Source organism: Microtus oregoni, unplaced genomic scaffold (genome assembly GCF_018167655.1).
Source record: "Microtus oregoni isolate MIOR12 unplaced genomic scaffold, Mior012 000054F_ref0000373, whole genome shotgun sequence".
In the NCBI taxonomy this organism is placed as follows: domain Eukaryota; kingdom Metazoa; phylum Chordata; class Mammalia; order Rodentia; family Cricetidae; genus Microtus; species Microtus oregoni.
Genome location: NW_024543830.1, coordinates 12,878,836 through 12,904,194, shown reverse-complemented (window position 1 = coordinate 12,904,194; position 25,359 = coordinate 12,878,836). Strand labels below are relative to the sequence as shown.

General features: G+C 50.1%; 1 protein-coding gene across 3 annotated transcripts in view; it reads right to left on the bottom strand.

Moving 5' to 3' along the window:
* The window catches only part of LOC121437948 (potassium voltage-gated channel subfamily D member 3), a 223,732-nt gene extending 198,434 nt beyond the window's left edge, over nucleotides 1-25,298 (bottom strand). For 2 of the 3 annotated variants that reach the window (XM_041638093.1, XM_041638096.1), the window contains exons 1-3: nucleotides 24,671-25,298; nucleotides 18,985-19,072; nucleotides 16,891-18,068 (exon numbers count right to left, since the gene is read on the bottom strand). In XM_041638093.1, the coding sequence (XP_041494027.1) occupies nucleotides 16,891-17,996 (1,106 nt within the window). In that variant the 5' untranslated portion in view covers nucleotides 17,997-18,068; nucleotides 18,985-19,072; nucleotides 24,671-25,298. The remainder of the gene's footprint in view (nucleotides 1-16,890; nucleotides 18,069-18,984; nucleotides 19,073-24,670) is intronic. The other variant, XM_041638095.1, reaches the window with a different exon arrangement.
* Nucleotides 25,299-25,359: the final 61 nt, after the last annotated feature.

The following is a 25,359-nucleotide window of genomic DNA, read 5'->3' as shown; positions in this document are numbered from 1 at the left end:
TAGGCTCCAAAGCAGCACAGAGAACCTGCTCCCATCCAAAAAGACAACTGGGGTGCAGGACCAGAGCCTCTCAGGCTGAGGAGTCAGAGCTGCTTGAAAGCAGGAACTGCTTAATTCAGGTTTTTGGATCAGAGAGAGAGAGAGAGAGAGAGAGAGAGAGAGAGAGAGAGAGACCCATGTCTACCATGTTTCCCCTTCACTGTCACCACCTTGGCCAATTTGGCTTTCATCATCTCCCTGTACTGAAAAGAAAGTCAATGGGATGCTTACAGCCCCAAGGGAGACTACAAGATTGCTGTCTCCCCAGTCCTCTGTGATCATTTAATGGTTGGTTTCATTCAAACTACTTAAACTAAGGTTTAAGTCATGCTGCTTACGCTATATATAGATGCATATAGCATCCTATAGATTCCCCCGAGCTCCTGTGGGAAGCTCTTGTAATGAAATAAGGGAAGCACAAAAAGGAAGGGCCATTCACAGATCATCAGGATAACAGTATGCAAAAAATAAGTTGGTGATGAGGGTAGGGCATGGAAGAGATAGAGGTGTTTATAGAGTGAGTAGTGGAAGACTGTGGAAGTGGGTGCATCTAGTCACCCTCAGAAGTCAGCCAGCCATAGCACACAGGTTCTTGATTGCTTATCCCATATATCTAGCAAGGATCCCGGGTGAAAGTTCACCCTAGAAGCCTCCACACACTCCCCAGTGGGACCCAGTCACACTAAGTCTGTCCCAGAACAGATCTCTGAGTCTCCAAGTGACTTCTGTGATCAGAATTATCCCTGCCTTCCAGAACTATTTTCTGGCTCCCCAAAGCCCTTGTCCTTCTGGATTAAAGGAGGAGAACCGGTTCTATATAAAAAGGCCTGTAATCACTGACTCTCCCTCCAAAGAAATGGGTTACAGCAAACAGGGGCAGCTTCCCATGCCCAGAACCATGTAGGCAGACCTGATGCCATCTGCTGGGGTGGATGAGTTCAGTGCTGAAGAGAGATAGTGAGCTAGACTCTCTGAGTTTAATATTCATAGGCTTGAATGCCTATCCGACCTCACCCTTTAAAAGGCCCTTGCTCCCGGGGTTGATATTTGATGCTGCCACTCACTTGGTCATATCGGTCATCCCATGGAGCTGGATTTGCAACTCCTTGCTTTTTTCCCCAGTAGGTCCTCTGCCCTGGGGCATCAATAGCCATTGACCTTGACTGTAACCTACCTGCTTAGCACCAAGTTCCTGACGCCTTCCTAGCATGGGGATCTCCAAGCAAGGCCTGCCAGGCCTCCCTGTGGACTTGCATTGCTTATGGGCACTTTGGTCAAGGACTCTTAACTTCTGCCTTTTTAGAGAAAAAGAAATGGAAATGGGAAGGTTGCCAAGCACCTGACCATTTAAAGGCCAGTGCTTCCAGCTGTGGAGAACCCAGGCTACCCGGCTAACGAGCCTTTTTCCTTGGATGCAGAAAAGGCTCAGGGCTTTCTAGTAGCTGGCTAGAAACTGAGAACTCACCCAGTGCAAACCTCTCACCGTTCAGAAGAAGACACTACTGACCGGAGAGGAGAGCTAACCTTCCCAAGGTCACACGACTCCCCAAAGCTAGTCCTACACCCACCTCCCCTGGTTTCTAATCTGGGGGCCTTTCCACAGTCCCTTAGAGCCCCACCCCAGCTACAGGACTTGGCCAATCCACATAAGCCAGCTCAGGTTGAGTGTGGACTCTGCCGCCTCTCCTCCTCAGATGAGAAGTTGCCCTTACATGGAGATATTCGGAAGTCAGGCACGGTGTGGGGTGGGGAAAGGGGAGTGGGCATTTAGCTTCTTAATCTCTCTCTAAACTCTGCCCAAGCTCTGAACGTGCCAGTCCAGCTGCAGGAGAATATTTTATTAACTGACACCACAGCCTTTGCTCGCTTGAAACAAATTTCTGCTGAAGGGGGAGACGGGGCTGGAGGTAAAACCAAGAGAGCTATAGCTCAGAAGACAAGCACACACATTTTCTCTGGGTCAGAAATCTTGGGGAACTCCTAGTAGTTTTTGCAGGAAGAAGAGAGGGGGGCTGAGAAGGAAGTTAGAAACACCCTAGGCTCACATACTGTGTATTGACCTTTCTCATCTTTCTATGGAGGAATGGCACAGAAGAGGCATATGGCTAGCCACACTGCTGAAGACAACAGCCGAGTGGGAACGAGGCTATCCTGAAGAAAGATCCATCCGCACTAGGCACAAGGCTTCCTCAAGGAGGGTCCAGCGTTGGCCGTGACACCTCAGGAGTTACATCCCCCAGGGGGCTCCTCTACTCCCCAGCCCCATCTTTCTGGAAGTAAAAGTAGCCAAGGATCACTACAAAGGGCCAGTTCCTAAGGGGTGTGGAAAACCTAGACCTAGGGCCAGTTAAGAGCACAGTGTCTTATCTAATGTGCCAGTGTCCCACAATTCAAAACTAAGCAGAGCTATGACGCCTTCAGTGGACTGGGTGGGCCAGCTAGAAGGCCTTTGGAACGGTAAGGGGTACCAAACAACAAGGCAACATGGGATCAGAAATTCCCCAGGGAAGGAAATAGTCTGAGATCTTGACAAAGTTATTATCAAAGATATTTGCGTAGTACGGATATTCCTCTCATATTTGTTTTGGGGGAAGGGAGAGTTTGCAATATTTTGAAAGCTCCCACCTCTGTCTTCGCTGTATTCCTTCCTTTGCCACCCATTTGCCACCAGTGTCCGTGTCTCCATGAGCCCCGGCAAGCCTAACTCCCACATGCCTAGGGCCATTGGCATGCTCCCCCGACCTTGGACATTTCCTTTGCTACACTCTGTGCTCATCCCTCCCTCTCATCTTTTGTACACGAAACCTGAACTCTTCAACTCTGTCCTCAAGACTTAACTACAAGCCAGGTGCAATCGTGAAACCTCTTTCCTCAGGCAAATGGGAGGATTTAAACAGCCTGCACTGAGCTTAGGCCTAGGCCATTGTTGAAGCTGAGCGTCATCAGCTACTGTTGTTAAGGGTAATGACAGTCATCCCTCACCGTCAGGGTGAACCTATTTCGACTCATTCAGTCTTCAGCACAGATGGCAAACAGTCACTTCTGCGCTGTTGAATTATGGCCCTAAATAGGCTCAATCACAGCTCTTCAGTCATCGCTGCACCCTGGACACCGCCACTCTCCGAGTCCTAACCAACTGCTGGACTCCTAACCAGCTGAAGGACCCGAGTGGGGGCCTTCACCCAGGAAACCAGGAGCAGCTGCTGTCCCCTTTGCCTCTCTGTTCTGAGACCTCTCAGGCTTCCCTGCACAGCAGGCCTCCCCTCTCTCTTCCTTCCCAGCTTTATCCTTTTTTATAGCCTTTTAAATTGTTTTCATTGAGCTATATATTTTTCTCCACTCCCCTCCTTTCCTCCCCCTCCTCTTCTATCCTCTCCCATGATCCCCATGCTCCCAATTTACTCAGGAGATCTTGTCTTTTTCTACTTCCCATGTAGATTAGATCCACGTATGTCTCTCTTAGGCTTCTCTTTGTTGTCTAGGTTCTCTGGGATTGTGAATTGTAGGCTGATTTTTCTTTGCTTTATGTCTAAAAGCCACTTATGACTGAGTATATATTATATTTGTCTTTCTGAGTCTAGGTCACCTCACTGAGGATGGTTTTTTTCCTAGATGGATCCATTGGCCCTCAAATTTCGAGATTTTTTTCTGCTGTGTAGTACTCCATTGTATAAATGTACCACATTTCCCTTATCCATTCTTCCGTCAAGGGGCATTCAGGTTGTTTCCAGGTTCTGCTTATGACAAATAATGCTGCTATGAACATAGTTGAGCACATGTCCTTGTTGTATGATGGAGCATCCTTTGGATATATACCCAAAAGTGGTATTGCTGGGTCTTGAGGAAGGTTGTTTCCTAATTTTCTGAGAAATCACCATACAGATATCCAAAGGGGCTGTACCAGTTTGCACTCCCACCAGCAACGGAGGAGTGTTCCCTTTACCCTACATCCTCATCAGTGTTTTTGATGTTGGCCATTCTTACAGGTGTAAAATGGAATGATTTGCATGTCTTTGACGACTAATGATGTTGAACATTTCCTTAGGTGTCTTTCAGCCATTTTAGATTCCTCTGTTGAGAGTTCTCTGTTTAGGTCTGTGCCCCATTTTTTATTGGATTATTTGGGAGTTTTTTATGACCAATTTCTTGAGTTCTTTATACATTTTGGAGATCAGACCTCTGTCTGATGTGGGGTTGGTGAAGATCTTTTCACATTCTGTAGTCTGTCTTTTTGTCTTGTTGACCATGTTGTCTGCTTTACAGAAGCTTCTCAGTTTCAGGAGGTCCCATTTATTAATTGTTGCTCTCAGTGTCTATGCTAACTAGGGTTATATTGAGGAAGTGGTCTCCTATGCCAATGCTTTCAAGTGTACTTTCCACTTTTTCTTCTATGAGGTTCAGTGTCTTTATAGCTTTTACTTCAATATTTCATTCTTATTTTGAACATTTATTTGTTTATTATTAGTTCCTACTAGGATGCCAATTCTAAGGATTTTTCTGTTCTGTCTACAAATTCTTCCTCACTTCCAGGTAGGATGCATGGCAGTCTCACTATAGCTGTTATATAAATGGTCAAACCAACGTATTTCATCTTACACCAGTGTTTTTCAAGGTCTAGCTGAAATGCCATAGCCTCTCCAGAGTCCCCATTAACATGCTACCTTCACTGTCCCCTTCCTCTCACTCATGTCCCTTGCCTTTCCAAGGCCTGGAATACAGCTCTGTGAGCACAGATATCTGTTACTGGGCCGTAGGTCATTAGAAGCCCAGTGAACTCAAATGGCACCAAAAACCCTCAGTGTGGCTGCAGTGTGGGAGCTTGGGCACACTGTCATGGCCTTCTCGTGTGACCAAACACCCACCTCACAGGCGTTTGAGCCGTACTTCTCCTCTCTCTTTGAAGTTCCTAATACGACTTGAGTTGTGTCTTGTTTGCTATGAGGGATGTTTACTGAATAATCAAAGCATCGTGTTCCCTAGTCGCTTTCCAAAGGCCCAAACTACGGTCATGTCAGAGGATAGCTCTAGTGACACAGTAGGTGCAGGTAACATTTTCTCCCAAGGGGAAGAATAAATCAAGTGGGAGAAGAGATGTCTCAAATTCTTGAAACTTGGTTGCTGAGTCTGACACTGCAGAAGACCAGGAAAGCTGGGCCACTCTACATCAGCATCACCCTGAGCCCGGCGGAGATGGTCTTGTTCTCTCTGTGACCATTTCAATCCTATCTCCTATCCACATGGCAACATAAGGGCAGACATTTATTTGCTATTGCAAAACCCATAAACAAACATTTCCCTGGTGGGTGCTGTTTTTTACTTATCATTGTAGGACACTAAAAAATAAAACTTTGTTTTACTCAGCGAACCAGTCTTCCCTTTTAGTTACAGCAGAAACACAGTATGAAAGTGAACTTTCTTAGGCCAGGAAGACAGACTAGACAGAAGCTTTAACAAAGTTATTTACAAATGGTGATAATGTACCTGATGGGACTGAGCACCCAAGTAAGACACAGGACAAGAAGAATTCCTCAAGGTTCCTTCCTTGGCTCAGCCTTCATTTCCCCTTCAATCGTCTCTTCCAGTTTTCTCACTTCAACTAAGGATTTGAAAAACTACTCTCAGCCTTTGTTCTCCCTAGAGCCATTTCTATCCAGAGACCTTCGGGACTTATTAGCAAGCAACACAGATCCAAAACCAAGGCCATGGTTCGTCCCTCGTGAGTTCTCACCAACCTGTTCCTTCTCTACTATCTGCAGCTTCATGTTTGTTATTAGCCAGTCTTGCGTCCAGAGATCCTTCAGACCGCTCCTGGCAGTGTTTCCATCTGATCCTCTAGTTCTTCTGTAGCTGTCGCAGGTCAGGCCTCCTTTATCTCTCACTTGATCGCTCCACGGATGGCCATCTTGCATCTAAGATGTCTTCTAACATTCATCCAGGAACCGGCACTGCTTCATCAATGTGCCCAGAACATCCTGCGTGGCTCCTAATGCCTACCAAATGAGCTCCTTGCCCTCCTATTTTGGGTCCTCTGAGTCTCTAACAAACCTTTTGTTCCTACCTATTGTAAAGCATTTTCCTGTTTGTCTATCCTAAACACCAACAAACAGTAGTTTGTTCCCATGCACATGCCCTTTCATGATTTACTTGGGTCTCCCATTCACACTTATTAAAATCCTATTTGCCGTTGTTGGTCCGGCTAAAAATGTCACCTCTTCTGTGAGGCCAAACATTCATTTCTCAGCAAATATTAAATATTTATTCTCCAATACACACCAGGTCTTTTCAGATCATGGCTTTCTTCCCTGTACACTCTTGTGAACATACTCACATCCCCTGCAATATCATAGACTTCTCAAGATCTCTCTCCTCTCCTCTCCTCTCTCCTCCCTTTCCTTCCTTCTCTCTCTCCCTCCCTTCCTCTCTCTCCTTTCCTCTCTCCCTTCCTCCCTTTTCCCTCTCTCCTATCCCATTCAATTTAGCAGTACTGGGAACTGAACCATGGACCTTGCACATACTAGGTGAACACTGTACCTCTGAGCTCTCTTGTTTATTTTTATATCTCCAATATTTCCTGATACTTTACCTTGCAAATACTGGGTATTCAATAATGCTTACTGAATCAAATGAGATTTATGATATGTACGGTTTTGATACTGGTTAGTTTAACTCTTCTATGATTCTCCCACTGCCAACATACACATGTCCAGAGAGTAGTGAAAGTAAACTCATGATGATGCTTAGAGGCCATAAGCCTATCATTATGGTTTGCTCTCTGCCATTCACGTCATTGGAAAAAGAACTTTGAAAAGGATCTCATGCCAGAAGGAAAAAAAAATTATTTTCTAGCAGCCTTTGACAGTATTGTATGATTGTTGTGCAGCCAGTTTTCATTTCTTCTGTTTGACTGATCTATTGATATTTCTGTTTGTAATCGCTCAATAACTGGTTGGGAGAGAGGATGGAAGACAAAGCGCAGGGCCATGGTGGGAGGAGAAACCCAATGGAGAATAAAACATTTGTCCAAACAACTGTGGCCATCACAGCAATGTCACAGATATTCACAGTGTGGCAACATGCCTCAAAGATATGAAAGATGTGCCCCTTTCTCTACAATGACTGCTAAACGGATAGACTCCTACCTAGCCTCTTACCATGCTCACTCTGGTGACTGTCCAATCGTTCAAAAATGATGAGGTGCTACTGAGGGTGATAAGGTTCCCGGATGGAGGCAGGATCGTGCTTCTACTTTTACTGCCATTGCAAGGCACCTTGCTGTGCCACTAGGAGCCACTGGATGCAAATCCAAGAAAATGAGATTTGCAATTTTGCATCGATAGCCAGTTAACGTAGGAGGGAAAGGTCCCCTTTGCCACTTCTGAAGCAAACAAATATCGCATGTGGCGATTTCGGCAGCTGCATTAGTTGGTGAAAATTGATGCGCATTTCATGTGTCAGAGAGCTGAATCCCAGAGAATGGAGCCAGCCTCCCAGAAAATGGTTTCTTTATATAGTTCCATCCATTCATTGTTTGATTGGACTTTCTGTATATTAAATTCAAGCTGTTCTGCCACTCACGGGCATTATGATGCGTTGGTTTGGTGGGAAGTAATGAAGGTGATGGGTTTTACAGCATCACATTACAAAGGAGGCGTCCCCGGCCTCATCCATCTCTCCATCAACTAGCTTGCATGTGAGGTGGCACTTATATTAAAACGATTTTTCTGATTCAGTTTAATGACACTCATTCAAGTCCTGGCACCCAGAATATGATTACATGAGTTAAGTGCAATCTTCTTGTGCCCAGTCATGGTCTGCCAAGGCTGGGCTTTCTTCCCACGCAGTCCCACCTTCCCACACGCCTGCCATTTGGATTGGTGTGCTCTGAAGGAAGCAGGACGGACAAACAGGAAACCAAACATGGAGTCAGTAGAGCGGATACCCCCAAACATAGGAGGAACTCCTTTCTCAAAACGAATCTTTTCTAGAAGCTAGTCTGAGGTCAACAGTACGCACTCTTTCCAAAGGAGATCTCTGGGGGTCTGCTACTTCCCGGAAGAAAAACTGGGACTTGAACATCACCGAAAGAAGAATCTTTGTGAACGGGTATTCCAGTGTTAGGGTCCTAGAAATGGCTAGTTGTATGCAGGCTCATGTGCCCAAAGATGGCGGAAGGTTATTTTACTTGAGTCCTTGACTCAGAACACCCAGCCCTTGTGGGGTGTGGTCTGGAGCCGTGCACACCCCAGGACACCTTCCTGGGTGTGAGAACTGAACACATTCAGGCCGCCGATGAGGGGCTCTCCCCTGGCTGAGGAGGGAGCAGGAGGGCCCTCTGCTTTTTGTTTACAGTATTTCAAGGCAGAATAATTGTGGTTCCTTGGAAAGAATCATGTTAGTTAGTGTTTACTGGTGTGTTTAAAGAAAGAAGCACAAACAAAGCTGAGCAGAGAGAGGTTGGGATTGATTTCCAGACATCCCGGAAGGGAGGCTGTGAAATGAACACCAGCGTGGAAACTCTTTTCCAAAAACTGAGGTGATCTGAATTGCCAGCTCAGAAAGCAAAGGCGGGGCAAGACCTCTCCACCACACCCCCCACCGTATGAGGCACCTGAGTGACTCAAGCATCATCCCTGCGCGTCAACCTTTTCTGCAGTTCAGTCTCATAAAGGCCTCCATGTCAGAGCCATGGCTGGCCCCTCATGATGGTGTAAGCACAGGCCAGCTGATCACACACTTCACACTATAGCCTGAGCAGGAGAAAGGGTGAGCTCCATCCAGTTTTCCACCCTGCCGCCAGCCTGCACTATACCTCTTTCTGATGTTGCGACTCCAAGTTGGCGCTCTAGGCTTGCTGGTTCCCAGCTGATGTCTTAGCTGCCCCGGGCTTTGAATCTCCCTACAAGCCTCTTCTTGCCAAATGCTTCCCCCAAGGGTATGGAAGATCTTCATGGCTTAATCTGCTGTAACTTTTCAGCTGGCTTAATGGGAAAAGGGCTATTGAATACTTCCTGAGAAACTTCCTGATGTTTCTACTTTTAAAGTGTGCTTGTGGGGGGGGGGCAGTCTACTTGTTAGTGCATATAAGTAGATACACACACACACACGTGCATGCGTGTGTGTGTGTGTGTGTGTGTGTGTGTGTGTGTGTGTAAGAGAGAGTAGAAAACAGCGGTCAACTTCAGGACCTTTCCTCGATCTCCCTCCATCTTTACTTTTTAAGATGGAGTTTCTTACCTCAAGTGCCTCAACCCAACTCTGTTGACTGTCCAATGAGTTTACAGGGATCTACCTGTCTTCACACTCCCCTCCCGCTCCGTGCTGGGGCATAAGTGTGCCACTGTGCCTAGTTTTTACGCAGGTTCTGGGGCTCTGAACTCAAGCTCCATGGTTGCACAGCAGCCAGTGAGCTAATGTTCCGGCCCTCCGCCTCTAAATAGACAAGGATCTTTCAGTCCTTGATCTCTGCTGCATTCACCCATGATGCCACCACCATCCGTGGCCTGGATTATTCCCATGCTATTTTATGTTAAGGGATCAAGAAGGCCTCACAGATGCTGAGCAGAGACCTGAAGGGATATGGACAATATAGAGAAGAGCGTTCCAGTCAGAAGGAACAATACATGCAAAAGTCGTCAGGTAGAAGGGTCATTAATATGCTATTCCTGGGATAGCAAGGAAATTCCTAATAGAGCTTCTGCAGGGAGGGGGGCAGGAGATCAGAAAGTTAATGGGAGAATCCTTCAAGCATGCTGCATGTGACCACCATACCACCATGGCTCTGAACAGGAAGTCCCTCAAGCATTTTAAGCCTCTGCTCAGTTTCCCAGGGATCTGGCTGCTGGAGAGTAAGTCCACCCAGCACTCCCTACGTGTCCTGCCATGTTTTATTCTTCTGTGGATCCTAATAGTGTGCGTTTGTTTGTTTATCTACTTACTGTATTGCCCTTCCCATTAGAATGCAAGCTGCACAGAATGGTTTCTTTACTGTTGAATTCTAGTGCCTAGAACTTAATAAGTATTTGGGGGAATAAACAGAGGCATGATGGGAACAGTGTTGGGTAGGAACTTACCTAGGGTTCCCTTTATGTTCCTCCCTAGCCCTGCGGTGTCTCAAGGTGACCATAGTTAAGTAGCCAAATATTATTTAAGGGCTCACGGCAAACACTCTTTGCAAGAAGTCTCAGCCCTCCCAAAGCTGAAGTTTCATTGAGTGTTTGTTCTCTCTGTCTGCTCTGCCCACAAACATCCTGCCTGACGTGACAGCATGGGTGATATCTGGAGAGGCCTGTGTTTGGTTCTCACATGGCCAGAAGTGGTTTGTCAATGGGGAAGTTGAAGCTGGGGAAGCCAAAGCACAAATCTGTCTAGTCAAACGATCGGGATGGATGCTCACTACACTATCACGCCCTGTGATCTTTGAAGATATGCACTTCAAGACTTCACAATCTAGGGGGGAAAGGCAGAAACAAAGTCAAGAAAATGATGGCAGGGTAGGACACCAGGGCTGTGAGGGGAGGAGGTGACAGGGTAGGACACCAGGGCTGTGAGGGGAGGAGGTGACAGGGCAGGACACCAGGGCTGTGAGGGGAGGAGGAGGAGGTGACAGGGTAGGGCACCAGGGCTGAGATGGGAGGAGGAGGAGGTGACAGGGTAGGGCACCAGGGCTGTGAGGGGAGGAGGTGACAGGGTAGGACACCAGGGCTGTGAGGGGAGGAGGAGGAGGTGACAGGGTAGGACACCAGGGCTGTGAGGGGAGGAGGTGACAGGGTAGGACACCAGGGCTGTGAGGGGAGGAGGAGGTGACAGGGTAGGACACCAGGGCTGTGAGGGGAGGAGGAGGAGGTGACAGGGTAGGACACCAGGGCTGTGAGGGGAGGAGGAGGAGGTGACAGGGTAGGGCACCAGGGCTGTGAGGGGAGGAGGAGGTGACAGGGTAGGACACCAGGGCTGTGAGGGGAGGAGGAGGAGGTGACAGGGTAGGACACCAGGGCTGTGAGGGGAGGAGGTGACAGGGTAGGACACCAGGGCTGTGAGGGGAGGAGGTGACAGGGTAGGACACCAGGGCTGTGAGGGGAGGAGGAGGAGGTGACAGGGTAGGACACCAGGGCTGTGAGGGGAGGAGGTGACAGGGTAGGACACCAGGGCTGTGAGGGGAGGAGGTGACAGGGTAGGACACCAGGGCTGTGAGGGGAGGAGGTGACAGGGTAGGACACCAGGGCTGTGAGGGGAGGAGGTGACAGGGTAGGACACCAGGGCTGTGAGGGGAGGAGGAGGTGACAGGGTAGGACACCAGGGCTGTGAGGGGAGGAGGAGGTGACAGGGTAGGACACCAGGGCTGAGATGGGAGGAGGAGGAGGTGACAGGGTAGGAGACCAGGGCTGTGAGGGGAGGAGGTGACAGGGTAGGACACCAGGGCTGAGATGGGAGGAGGAGGAGGTGACAGGGTAGGACACCAGGGCTGTGAGGGGAGGAGGTGACAGGGTAGGACACCAGGGCTGTGAGGGGAGGAGGAGGTGACAGGGTAGGACACCAGGGCTGTGAGGGGAGGAGCAGGTGACAGGGTAGGACACCAGGGCTGTGAGGGGAGGAGGAGGTGACAGGGTAGGACACCAGGGCTGAGATGGGAGGAGGAGGAGGTGACAGGGTAGGGCACCAGGGCTGAGATGGGATGAGGAGGAGGTGACAGGGTAGGACACCAGGGCTGTGAGGGGAGGAGGAGGAGGTGACAGGGTAGGACACCAGGGCTGTGAGGGGAGGAGGAGGTGACAGGGTAGGACACCAGGGCTGTGAGGGGAGGAGGAGGTGACAGGGTAGGACACCAGGGCTGTGAGGGGAGGAGGAGGAGGTGACAGGGTAGGACACCAGGGCTGTGAGGGGAGGAGGTGACAGGGCAGGACACCAGGGCTGTGAGGGGAGGAGGAGGTGACAGGGTAGGACACCAGGACTGTGAGGGGAGGAGGAGGTGACAGGGTAGGACACCAGGGCTGTGATGGGAGGAGGTGACAGGGTAGGACACCAGGACACCAGGGCTGTGAGGGGAGGAGGTGACAGGGTAGGACACCAGGAGGTGGTGGCAGAGGGTAGGACACTGGGACTGTCACAGGAGGCAAGAGGAACCCCAGATCTTCAATAGCTAGGAAGGCTTCTTAGAGAAAACAGTGGAGCTTTACTTTTGGAAGATTGTCCTGAAGAAGAGAGATGCATCTTGTTTGATTTATCTTGCACATTCACACTGGGATGGAATGCAATCATAGCGCTTGTTGTGTATTCTCAGAGTTGGCAACGCACAGGAAGCATCCACAGACATGGAAAGAACCAAAGACTCCTTGTTGAGATGTAAGTTTGTATCCTCTCTTGGGAGTTTCAGCACCAGGGAACTATCAGTTAAGAAATGCCAAGAAACAAAAACAAACAAACAACCCAAAGGTCACTCATTCTCAGAATGTTCTGTGAGCAGTCCTGGGGTCAGGGCTCCACCCCACACAGTATCTAGACTGAGGTATGATGGTCCCTGTGGAAGTACAGACAGAACACTGAAAATGGAAGAGTTCATAAAAACACATCTCAGACAAGCTCCATTTCTGGCACTGGAGAGCCTGACCCAGAACCCCTACCCACAGTGTTCTCTCTCCATCCCTGACTTCCCGAGTCTTCCTGCCTCCTGGGACCTCAGACAGCCGCCCTCCAGGATAAGGTTTTAAAGGGAACCACAAATCACCTGGAGACTGCTTCACGATTGGAAGAAGTAAAAACAAAACAAAACAAAACAAAAAACAATCAATTCTGCTTTTGTTAAAGTGATTTTTGGACACTGTCAGAAATGCTCTCATCTCAGAGCACGGGGTGACAGACAGGTTGCCGATGACAATTATGTAAGTCAGGAGCAGGCTGCTGCATACCTTCCCCCACCTTCCCCAGGCCCAATTCCCCTCTTTAAGAAGTCCAAGAGCAGTCCACTCCAGATGTCCTGAAGTCAGCACCACCCCCAGCTTTTGAGAATGCACACCCAAAAGGCTCCCAGCTTCTCTTTTTCCCCACATCCTAACCTGAGCTGCCTCAAGGACCTACTCAGGACTTGCTCCAGGTCAGCCACAGTGCTAAGCAAAGCCAAGCGAAATTAAGAAGGGAAATTTGCTTTGACATAACTCACCTCATATAATACATTCCCAAACTAGTTATGTTGGTCTTATTTAATATTGGGAGTTCCACGTTATCCCTTTCCTCTATTAACTGAGATAATTGGGGATTTGTTTTATTTATAGCATCAATTATGAACACGGAAATTAATCCTTGAATGGTGCATTTGGGATCTCAACTGTCAAGGGAGCAGAAGGGAAACCTGGGCACAGCTCAGGGGTCTTTCCTACCGGCACAGGAGCCTGCCAAGGAAAGACATCTTCAAGCCTGGGTGATAATTTGGGCTGTCATTTGTTCTTGTGTGCATAAAGTATTTTGAAATATTAAATAAATGGTGATAATTGGCTTCAGGAGATCCTTCCCTGGGGGACGTCTACTGATACCTGAGAGAGGTAGTGGGAAGCAGGCAGGGACGGCAACCGGAGCCTGGCAAAGCAGATACTTTCGCTTGTATTGGTGCTCAGCATGTTGGCTGGCACTGATTTGAGAAGGAGCTGAAGATAGTATCGTTGATTAGAGATGGGAGCTCAGGGAGGTGAAGGGCAAGGGGAGCCACAGGCGTGGTGGGTATGTGCTGGGAGCTCCTGGAAGCAACTGGACCACTGCAGAGCTGGTCCTTCATCCTTCCTGGTCACATGGAGCTCAAATTCAACATAGAGGAAAAAAAAAACTTCCTTCAATGGTCGATCAGGACTAAAACTAGCCAGTGAATGTGGTTTGGAAGGAAGCCAGCCAGGAGAGAGGGGAAACTTTCCAGCGTTGAGCCAGAAAGTCCCCTAGTAAGGGCAAGAAGCTCCATGTGGTCCTGTAGCATCTCAGTGGACAGATCAGTCAAGTCTGCTCTCCTCTCTCCCGGAGCAGCAGAGCTGAGACACAGCATCCAGGGCTGGAGTTGCTGCAAGGCTGCAGGCTCAAACCTTCAATTTACCCTCAAGAAAGGACAGATACATCTAGAAGAGACTGAGAACAATATCAGGCCAAGTAAATGAGGAAGGTGCCCCATTTACACTGACCCCTCCATTAAAATGCATTTTGCCAAGCACCTGCTATGTAGAGCTAAACAAACGAGCCAGGTATTGGTGCCAACTGCCAGCTCAGGTCAAAGTCAGGTCAGGTCAAGTAGCTTGATCTAGCACAGAGCTACGGTCAGAGTGGAAGGAAGGAAACGAGACTGCTGTCTTGTATCTTGTCTGCATAGAAGAAAGAGAAGACTAAAGGCTTCCTTTCTGGCCCGTTTAGTCGCCTTTCGGAAGCTAGACATTTCAATGTATTGGGACCGAGAGCCAAGCCTGTTCATCACTGGGGGTGGAGTGAGGAGGTTCAGGGCCCGCAAGGGAGCCACACCTGTGCCCAGTGTGGGCAGAGTCTTTTCCTCCTCACGTGCCTTCTCCTGCAGTCTTCCCGCACCCTGCTCTACCGCACAGTAAAACTAGCAGTAAAATCCCAAGTTTAGCTATGAAAACAGCCATTGATCTCTGATGCAGTCTTCTGGTCAGTCTAGAAGGAAATGTGTGATGTGTAAAGTCTCTGCGTGCCCAGGATAGTGCCTGACACATAATACTCACCAAGAGGATGCTTTCTTGACCAGTCACGTGACAGAAGGGAATATCACATTCGAAGGTCATCTAAAAAAGTAATAAGCCCCAGGTCTGGCTTCTACTGGAGGCCACGACAGAGTGGGGGCAGTGGGACGTGGGACAAGGAGAAAGGACGTTGAAGGTGTATTGCGGTATTTGAAGTTCAGCTGTGACTCTGGGAAATTTACTGAATCCCTCTGAGCCTCACCTTCTGTATCTTTAAAGAGTACAGAACTTCTCCTACTTTGCAAGGCTGCTGAGAGAACTTAAAGATAATATATGCGAAGAGCTCGGCACACTGCTGACACGCAGTAGACACCCAGATGCTATTATACTACTAATAAAAAGTAATGGGCAGATGGCCAGTGGCGCTCCTATTGATCCCATTTTAATTCTGACACCCATCAATCTGCCTGGTATGTATCGCAATACAAGTTCCTCCCTTTGGGGTCACGAGTCCCATCAAGAGGCAACTGGGGAGTCACGGATCCCCATCAGGATCATGCTTGAGGGTTGGGATGAGATACCTGGGTTTCTTTAGGAAGGTGAAGGATGGCTAGGGTCTGCCTAGAAGAGACAAACATGAAGCCAAGTCCCCAGGTCACTTTATCCCGAATACCTCATGGTGCCCAAAGCTCACATCTGCCATTTGATCCAAGAAAGGTACAGTCTGAGTCAGACATTCACTCTGGTGGGCAGCTAGTTATTTGATGAGCACATTTGTGGGCAGGTGTTCACCTGTGTATGTATGATGTACGGTGTGAGTGTTGTTTGTGTGTGTGTGTGTGTGTGTGTGTGTGTGGTGTTGAGAAGAATGGCTGTATAGTTTTCTTTTGACAGACAGAGGTAAGGGAATGAATGCCTGGATCAAACATGGCATTCACAAATGGACGGTGACATCCCTCGCTCCTCCCTGCTCCTCTCCTGTGGCAGGACGACAAATGCAATCACTTTAGAAGGTCCAATCACCTGCTCAGCTGGTCCCAATGAGCACATGCAGCACTATGGAATAAACCTATGCCACCACAACAGGGTTTCAGCTAGGGGGAAAAAATTGAATTACCAGAATGCCACCAACTGAATTGTCAAAGACCAAATAAAAAGCTTCATGAATTCTCCACCAGCAATATAATGCTTCCTTTTCTAAGCAAATCTAGAGCCAGTGTATGAATTGTGGAGGGATTTTTTATTAGTCTCCGAGGCTGAGGCAGAACCCCTCTGAAATCTATGTCTCCATAAAGCTGCCTTTATTTTTCTCTAATCCTGTTAGGATGAAGGCTTTAATCTCCTTCCTGGGACCCCTTTGTCTAATGGAAAGCTTCACACACCAGCACCATAAATGTATTTTTGTGACCTCAGTGGAGTGGAGGGCTCAGAGATCTGGAAGGGAAATGTCGCCTGAGATGGCACTGCACCGAGCACTTGTCTCTCCCTCTGAAGATAGTGCTGCCTGGCCACGTGACCCATTGAGACTGTTTCACAGGCACACAAGTAGGCGGGGTCATTCCCCCTCTGACTCCAGTTGATAAAACAAGCCTGCTCCTCCGTTAGTGAGAAAAAAAAAAAGAAAGTGGTGCCTTGCTCTGCAAAAAAATACCCAAATCAGGGTCATGGGGAGAAATTTTAATAAGAGCGACCGAACCCATGAGTGTCTGTGGCAGCAGAAAGAAGAGAAAGCGGCTTGCAACTACGCTACCAAGGAGAAATGCAGGAAGGGATCTGCATGTGCAGATTGCGTACCATTCACCCAACTTCTCCCAGCCTTCTGCCCCACCACCCGCTTGCTCTGTCTTCCTTCCCTGCACAGTTCTTCGAGACACTCCACCCTGCCATCACACACACCACACTGCTTGAGGAAAGATATAGTGACTTAATTTCCCATGTTTTATAAAACACATGCCTCACCCCTGCCCCAAGAGAATCAATTCAGAGCAAGTTACTACCCACAAACAAATCACTCGTTTCTTTTCTGACTGTTCCACTCCCTTGGCTTCCAAGAGTTGAGTGAAGGACTTTTGTCTCCAAACCTCCTCCCCTCAATCGTAATACACCACCTAAAGCTTTGTGATCAAACCAATCCAACTTCACCCTAGCCAGGTGAAGTGACACCTGATCCAGGCCAGTGACACCGACTTACCCCAGTGTAGTCATGGTGACGATGGTGTACCAGAAAGATGCAGGGATACTTGTGAATTTGCTGGCAGAGGAGCCCTTCTCGGCATAAAACATCACAGTGGCAAAGATGATTATGGCCATGGTGAGGGAGAAGAGGAGAAAGCCCAGTTCCGAGGCACAGCTCTTCAGGGTGTAGCCCAGGATCCGTAGGCCCTGGGAGTGTCGGGAGAACTTGAAGATCCTGAAGACACGGAAGACCCGGAGCGTGACGAAGGCCCCGGATACATCCTCATTGTCGGTCATGACCAGGCCGATGTAATAGGGCATGATGGCCACCACGTCGATGATGCTCATCACACTGCGAATGAAACGGTATCGACTGGGCGCCGCGAAAAGCCGGAGGAGGTACTCCACGGTGAAGATCATGACGCAGGCAGTGTCCAGGCAGAAGAAGGCTACCGAGTAGCGCTCTCCACATGGCAGCTCCTTGCTCCCTGGCACCGTGCCACACGGCACCGTCTCCACCACGTTGGTGATGACTGAGACGGCAATGAAGAAACCAGTCACGTAGTAGAAGACCAGGGCCAGGGTGCTGGTGTGTGGGTTCTCGAATGCCCGCCACATGGTCTGGCGGAAGCTGAGCGAGGGCATGGACTCCTGGTTATTCTCAGAGTCATTGTCGTCCATGAGCCGCTCCGCGTTCTCCCGCTTGCGGTCTTTGTACTCCTCGTAGCAGCAGTCTCCAATGATCTCAGGGAGGATGCCATAGAAGGCCAACTCATCGTCGTAGGCAGAGATACACTCGTAGCGCGGGTAGTGCAGTTTCCCAGTGCGGTAGAAGTTGAGCACGCAGCGGAACACTTCCGGGTCGCGGTCAAAGAAGTACTCCTTGGTGTCCTCATTGAAGAAGAACTCTTTCTCTGTGCTACCCAGCAGGGTGTCGGGGTAGCGCTCCAGAGTGGTCCTCCAGGTCTGGAACCGTCTTCCGCTCACGTTGAGGACGATTAGCTCGTCTTGCCGCTTGTTCTTGTCTGCTGGAGCGAGGGGCATGGGGCAATTGGCCACTGGCATCCACCCAATGGCTGCAGCCCGGGCAAAAGGCAGCCAGGCTGCAACTCCCGCCGCCATGGTGACTCCAGCTTTTGGGCTGGTAGCTGCTCAGACACTGTGCACACCAGCTTGAAGTTAGTTCCGTGACCCCTGGGGGATAGGAAAGATCAGAGAAACGGCTGAGTCTCCTTTGATTGTTGGAGGATGCGACAAGGGGAGGGTCACTGAGTGAAACAGCAAGTCTCCAAGGCAAGATAAAACTGAAAGCACCCAAATAGGGAGCTCTGATAGTGATGCAAGGATAGTACCTCACAGGGGCTGTGCAAAGGGCCAGTTCATCAGAGGCAGCTGACTGATAAAGTGTCAAGCTGGGCTGGGGGGCTCCAGGAGTACTGGGAAGGAAAGCCTTGAACAGGAAGATCTGGGAAGATGGGTAATAATTAGCTCTGAAAGGTTATGGGTGTTATTGCGAATTTAAATTGGGAGAGGGTAAATGAGTTCTCATTAAACGAATTTAAAAGTGGGATAAACATGCTAATTTTTATTTCACTCTTCATCCACCGGGGTAATCAGAAATCGGGGTGCCAATGAAGGAGATCAAGTAAACACATCCTTTCTATTTCTCCCTGGTGGGAAGGAGACTGAGGCTGGGTTTAGAAAATTCTGTCAAGGTGGGAGACCCCAGCAAGCCAAGAGCCCAGTGAAGTTCTCCCCCCTGACTCCCTTGGAGAAAGCTTTCACTGGCAAATTGCTACTTACTCTTGAGGATGCTTGGCCTGGATCCTTGCCCTAGCAACCTACTGTCCAATTGCAGCCGCCAGAAGCATGATGAACAGACAGAGAACGGTTGTGAGGTTGTACGGGGTCTCTCTCTCTCTCTCAACCAAATGAAGGCATTCTTGGGTTCTTGGTCCACCTGACTTCCACACTGTCCCTCTCCCACCCCAAAGCAAGCTGAGCCACGCTCACTGCCTTCCCTAGCTCCCTCGCCTCCTGTCTCCATCTGCCCAGAACCCAGAGTTCCCCATTATATAACAACACACCATCCCATGCCAGGCTCTCTCACCTGTCCTCTACCGCACCCTTCCGAGCGTCTTCAGGGCTGGGCACCCTTGCCCTTCATGCGCAGCTCTCTGCACCACATTCCCCATCACCTGTGAGGATGGAGGGAACAATGGCACGGAGAACTATATTCGGCTTGGGGAAGCAGATTTACCTTCCCAGATTTGGCTTTTTAAAGATGATAGTGAAATGACTCTGCAATCCCCAAATGTATACCATCTGTGGGAAGCCATGTGGTGACACAGAAACACACGTAACAGTGACGGGAAATTGTTTGGGGTTGGCACACTCAACTCCACTAATCCTAAACTGATCGCACCACGCACCGCGCAGAGCCAAATCCTAGCTCAGTTATTTGGATTCTCCAGAACGCACTTGGTTTATTTCTGTATTGAAATAAATGAGGTAGAGGTGACTTTGGGAGTCTGTGGCGTTGTTTGTGGGCCTGGTTTTGGAGTTGGGTGACTTATTACACAGACTGGTGATGAACTTTGGCCTTCCTCTCTCCAGGAATGCCACTTCGCCGGCTTCTCCAGGCTCTAATGGTGCTTTTGCTCCTGAGCTGCTACTGGTCTTTCCTACCCAGATGCCTCTGAGACAGAAAAGCTTATACTCTCTCCATCCTGAATGCTGCTTTTCACCTCCTGCCCACAGCATCCCTCACCCTAGGCCACTTACCCTGGCCATGGTTTGTTTTAGTTTTTGTTTTTCAAGACAAGGTTTCTCTGTGGAACCCTGGCTGTCCTGGAACTCGCTCTGTAGACAAGGCTGGCCTTGAACTTACAGAGATCCACCTGCCTCTGCCTCCTGAGTGCTGGGATTAAAGGCGTGTGCCACCACCAGCCACCACCTGACCATGTTTTTTGTACTCCATTCCAAGGATTGCCAAATAATGAAACACCATGAAAGACTGGCTCCCTGGGTCCTCCCTGCTGCTGGCATTCTGGTCTCACTCTCCCCATTCCTAGATTCCCCCCTTTTCCTTGGAATTCATTCTACTCAGAGCAATCTCCTTAAAGCAAGTTTCTGATTGGGCTTCACTCTGTAGCCTGTGAAATAAAACTCTAACTCCTTGGCCTGACATTCCAGCATCTTCATACAGGGACCCAGCTTAACATATCAGCTAGGCAGTCCAGGTACCTCCCTAGCCTCCAACAACAAGAGCAGAGACGGGCTCACAAACAAACACTGGATGTCTGTCTCTGGAGTATCTCCCCTGTCCCTCCACTTGCCTTGCTCATTAAAATCCTACCTGTTCTCCTTCTTGGTGATGCTTCCTCTTCTCCCAAGACTCTCCTTCCTTTAGGCTCTCTGCACTCTGCCTCTCTGCTCAAGCACCTGCCACGCCAAGCTTGGATTTCAGGTGCTTTATATCCTTTCATTAACAGTAGTGGCATCAACAGTAAGAAATGGCCAGATACTCGATGCAAGGTATTGCACTGTCTCCCATGCCATCTCATTTCATCCTCAAAGCAACCCCAGTCAGAAGAGTCTATGGTGTCTAGCATTTCATGAATAAGAAAATCTAAGGCCTATTGATACCTAGCATTCTGACAACCCTGAAACACAGGTCCAGGATTTGACCTTGAATGGATGACTGAGCACTGACCACACCAGGCTCCGTACCTTATGCATCCATAGACGGTTTCCATCAAGTCACCAAAACAACCCCTGTAGTCCTCATCTTACACATAAGGGAAATGAGAGCTAAGGAGTGACTGTGACTTCCTAAATGATTAATAAATAGTCAGAACTGGTTGGGAGTCACTCTAGGCAGGACATTCCCTGGGACCCACAAAGATCTTTCAGGGCAAAGGCTTTCCATCTAGCCCAGCAAGTGGCAATAGTGCATGCAGTGCTTGAGCAGGTACCCGAGCCAGGACCGCTATTTGGCAGATGCTGCTTGCGCTCTCTGTTTAACTCTATGCCTTGCTGCTGTTTCCTGAGGCTGTCAAGGGTGGCTGTTCTCTTTCTAAACAGTAAACTCTGAAGACAGAGCCGAATTGAAATCCTGAGAATTAAGTGTCTGCAGACTCACTGTAGGTTAGATAAGTGTCCTTGAGGAGTTGATTTCTGCCTCAGTTTCCCCACCTACATGCTAAGGGAAGGGGGATCTTCGTAAGTGCCTCTCTTCCTGAAAGGTTGTTTAGATGCTGCAGAAGACAAAGAGAATGACAATGCTGTTTCCTATAGATGTCACTGCTTAGAGGATAGAAAAACAGCACGGTCCTGATGAGCCCTTGATTATAGGAACTGAGAGAACGGAGGAGAGAGGAGGTCATTCATCCGTGACAGCAGGTAATCCACACACCACTGAGAGACGATTCAGAAACACACTCTGCATTGCATAGTTGTCTTCAAAGCATTCACCCTAACAATGAACTGTGTTTTCTTTGGACCAGGAGAGACCCCTGCCCCCCCTCCCCAGTGTATACTTAGCTAGGTTTCCAAGGGGTGAGGGCCTGGGAAACGAACATAAGCTAAACATTAGTTATAGATAGTTCTGATTCTGACTCAGGTCAAGTTTCCTGAGCACCAGCAAAGTTCTGGGCACTATCCAAGGCACCTTTCCACATCATACAACGTTTAGTTTACTCCCACAAAAACCCCATGATGTTTTTGCCTATTGGTGACAGGAAAAAAAAATGTCAAAGCCTCAGAAGTTTCCTTCCAAGTGGTTAAGTTAATATATATAGGGTTGGACGGTTTTCAAACCAGACCATTGTCTGGCTCCCTGTCAAATGGATTCCCTGAACTAGGTACAGCCCGATCCTAATGCTCCCTTAGAAGAAGCAGGCAGCTGAGAGCGCAGGCTCCAAGGGACCTTTCCGTCTGTTTTAGTACTACCCTTAACTTTTGAAAGCAAGCCACCGTTAACTTTCTGGGTTGCAGAATCTTCGTCTGTAACACGAGAGCCTAAAGAGAAAATGAAGGAGGACCTTTTGATTCAAATGACTCTCCTGGATCCAGGACACAGACGCTCCATCTCCTGTCTCTCTGAGCCTGCCTCATGATGGCTGCCCATGCAGAGCGGGAAGTAGAGCATCTGGCTTGGTTGCTGTGGGGATGCAATTAGCCTGAGCCTCATCTCAGCAGAGGGAGTTCTGGGAATTCCTGATGAGGCTGATGCCCAGAACAGGACACACAACCTGCATCACTTGGAACCCAAGGCAATCCAAGGCCTAGTCTGCCCACAGAAATCCCCTCACCCTCCTCGGAAGGAAAGAGGGCTAAGGCTTCAGGTTCTTGCTGGCCCCTTGACTCATGACCCCTAACATCCCTGCCTTATCAAAGAGATGGGCCCTGGCAGGGTTTCAAATGGCAAAGATTAAGAGATTGCTGATTCAGGAGGTACCCTGGAGAATCTTGTTAGCCAGACACATGGCCCTGAAAGGACAATGACCCCTCCTTCTAGTCTCACAGTGCTGCCCCTGGGATTCTGGAGTCCCAGTACCAGCTGCCTGCTTCTGTGAGCTGAGCTCCTTCCCCTCACCCTCTTCACTGAGTCAACTCTTCTTTTCCAAGGCCATGAGTAATACACAAACTGCTTTCTGATGGATAACCGAAAGCTCAGAGAAAGGCAACGCTAATCCCCTCCCTATCTATCCTAAAGTCTCTTGTCCCAAGGGTGAACTTTTACCCTGTATAATAATCCAGAACCACCTTTCTCAAGAAGGTCATGCAAGTGCCAGACTGTCTCCAGAGACTCAGAACCCATCCTTCTGGTTAAAAGTACCAAGAAAATAGCAATTACCCTTTTGCCACTTTCTATGTGCCTTCATATGTGCGTGCGCATGGTCATATACGGTACACGTCTGAGTCTGGAAGAGGACAATCATCCCACCAGACACCATGCCCAAGCCCATACCAGCCACACCCACCACACAACCCTGTAGGGATGACCTGGCTCAAACAGGACTTCTGAAGGCTGTCGATGCAACACTCACCGCTAACAGTGCCAGCGCCACTTGGAGCTTGCCTGGATATGGACCCTGCAACAGGCACTACAGTGCGGCCCCATTTCCAGCCAATGGCACTGCACACACCTCCCATACCACCGTTTTACTAGGACGTGGATGCCTTACAAATAAAAACTCTGAAGCTATTTTTGTTTGTGGCAAAAGAGTTTGACAGTGGGAAAGACTCAGCAGTGGGGTAAGGGAGAAATGCAGGAGGGAGATTACAACCAGGAAAACTCAGAAATGACGATCGCGGGAAAATCTTGGAAAAAGAAACCACTTTCTCTTGCTTTAAAAAGTCAGCTGCCCTGATAAACAGCTTTGGTTTTGGAGGCAGAGAATCAAAAGGGGACAGACCTCTCTTCCTGGGGTCTGAGCACAGATAAAAAAATGGCAAAAATGTCACACCACCAAGATCTGCCCTTCAATGACCTCAGGAGAGAGCCTCCAGAAACTGGAGCTGGTCTGAGGGACCGGTTGACGCTCCCAGGGAGTCTGCCCTGCGTCTGTTGGTGGGATTTTGTTAGGTATGAAATGGGTGGGGGAACCAAGCTGGAGATCCTTGCGGCACAGGCCTGGGACACACAGATAGCCTTCTCCACAGTGCCACTCCTAGGATGGTCAGGGCAGTTTCCCCTGAACTCTTTTGGTTTTCAGCCTTCTCAACAGCAAAAGGGAGCAAGCTGCTAATCCTTCCTCCTCTGGAGTCTTGTAGCATTCAAGACGCACCACGGAAAAAATAAACACATCAACTCCTTTCTGCGGGCCAGTATGTGTCCACATGGGCCTTACACATGCTTTGCACTGAACGAACACCCAGAAGCCCCTTTCCCCGAGATAAACATTCAGGCTCCCTTGAAGTAAGAGTAAGTAATGCATCGATTCATACATGCATGGCCACTCTGTAAAACCTGATTACGGATTGCATTGTGTCTATCCCCCTGTGAAAGTTCAGAGGCACGTCAAATACACGGAGACTTCTCTTTGCCTTGATTTCAGGTCTGGAACCTCAGCCTGTTGCTGTCTTATCAAGGCTGCCCTGAATGAAAGAAGAATACCGTAGGCCGAATAAAATGCCAGCACTAAGCAAGTGCAGGAATTTAGTTGATTCTAGGTAACTTCTCTGCCCATCCCCTGTGTAAACACCTTGTAAAGCAAAAGAGTCTTTGAAACCCCTTCTCTGGGGCCGTTCATAACACTTCAGAGACCTTTCCTAGGGCCCACAGGGTGGAAGATGTGACAGGCACGACCAGCTGGACCAGCCCCCAGCCTCTGGCAGGCGCACCACAGACTCGCTGGGCTGGCGAACTTTGCGAAGCGCCCCAAACGGCTCCCAGCTTCCACTCTCAGCCATTTCTCTCCTTGGCTCACAAAGAGCAGGGACGGAGCAAACCGTCGCCACCTGCAGACAGATCCCGGGGCGCTGCTTCTGGCACCCGGCAAGGGAAGGCAGGCCAATGGCAAGAGGGCAGAGGTTCACACTCCCACCCCCAAACCTCTCAGAGCCTGGGTGCCCAGAGGTGGCTCCGCAGCCAAGGGAACCGACGCCCCCAGGCTCGCTGCCTGCTCCCCCACGGCCACGGCCCCACCCCCAATCCTTCCGGAGACCCAGCGCCCACCCACCCGGGCGCGGGAGTGGGAGGGTGCCGCGTGGGCAGCTGGAGCAACAGGCGTGGGAGCAGCGCTCCTCGCACTTGCTGGCTCCAGAAGGCTCGGTCGCTTCCCTCTTACCTTCGCCAAAGCCAGCCCCAGGCCCCGCGCCCCGCGCGCGCGAGGAAGCTGCGGCCGGGGGCCGCCGAGGCACAGAGCGCCCAGCAGCGCGGGGAAGCGCCCAGCAGCCGCCGCTCGGGCGGCTCCTCCTCGCCGGCGAAGTCTCGCACGTTCCTCCCTCACTCGGTCGGTTCGTGTGTCGGTCCGTCCGGGGGGCCGTCCTTCCCCCGCTGTCGCCGCCGCCACCGCCGCTCCAGCCCCAGCTCGGCAGCGCGTCCCCTCCCCGCCTAGCCGCTCCGCTCTCGGGCTCGTGAGCTCCGGTTCGCTTGTTCCCTGCCCCCGCCGCTGCTGCTGCCGGTGCCGCGCGGAGAGGAGCCGGGCCGGCCACGGGGCTGCCTCTCCCGAGGTCCCTCTCCCGAGGAGGCGGTGGGGGGCGCGGCGCGGGCGGGGCGGAGAGGAGAGTCCGGGGGAGGCGGCGAGGCTGCGCCCTCCGCTCCCCACCGATCCCCCACGGGTCGAGCGGCCCCAGGCCGGGCCCGAGAGCGCAGAGCCACCAGGCAGCGCAGGGAGCGAGGAGGAGGACGCGGGAGCCTCGTCGCGGGAGGGTGCCCAGGGCGAGGGCGTGCGAGGGGGAGTGACTCTGCGCGAGGGTGTGTGTGTGTGTGTGTGTGTGTGTGTGTGTGTGTAGAGGGGCGCGCGCGTGAGTGGGG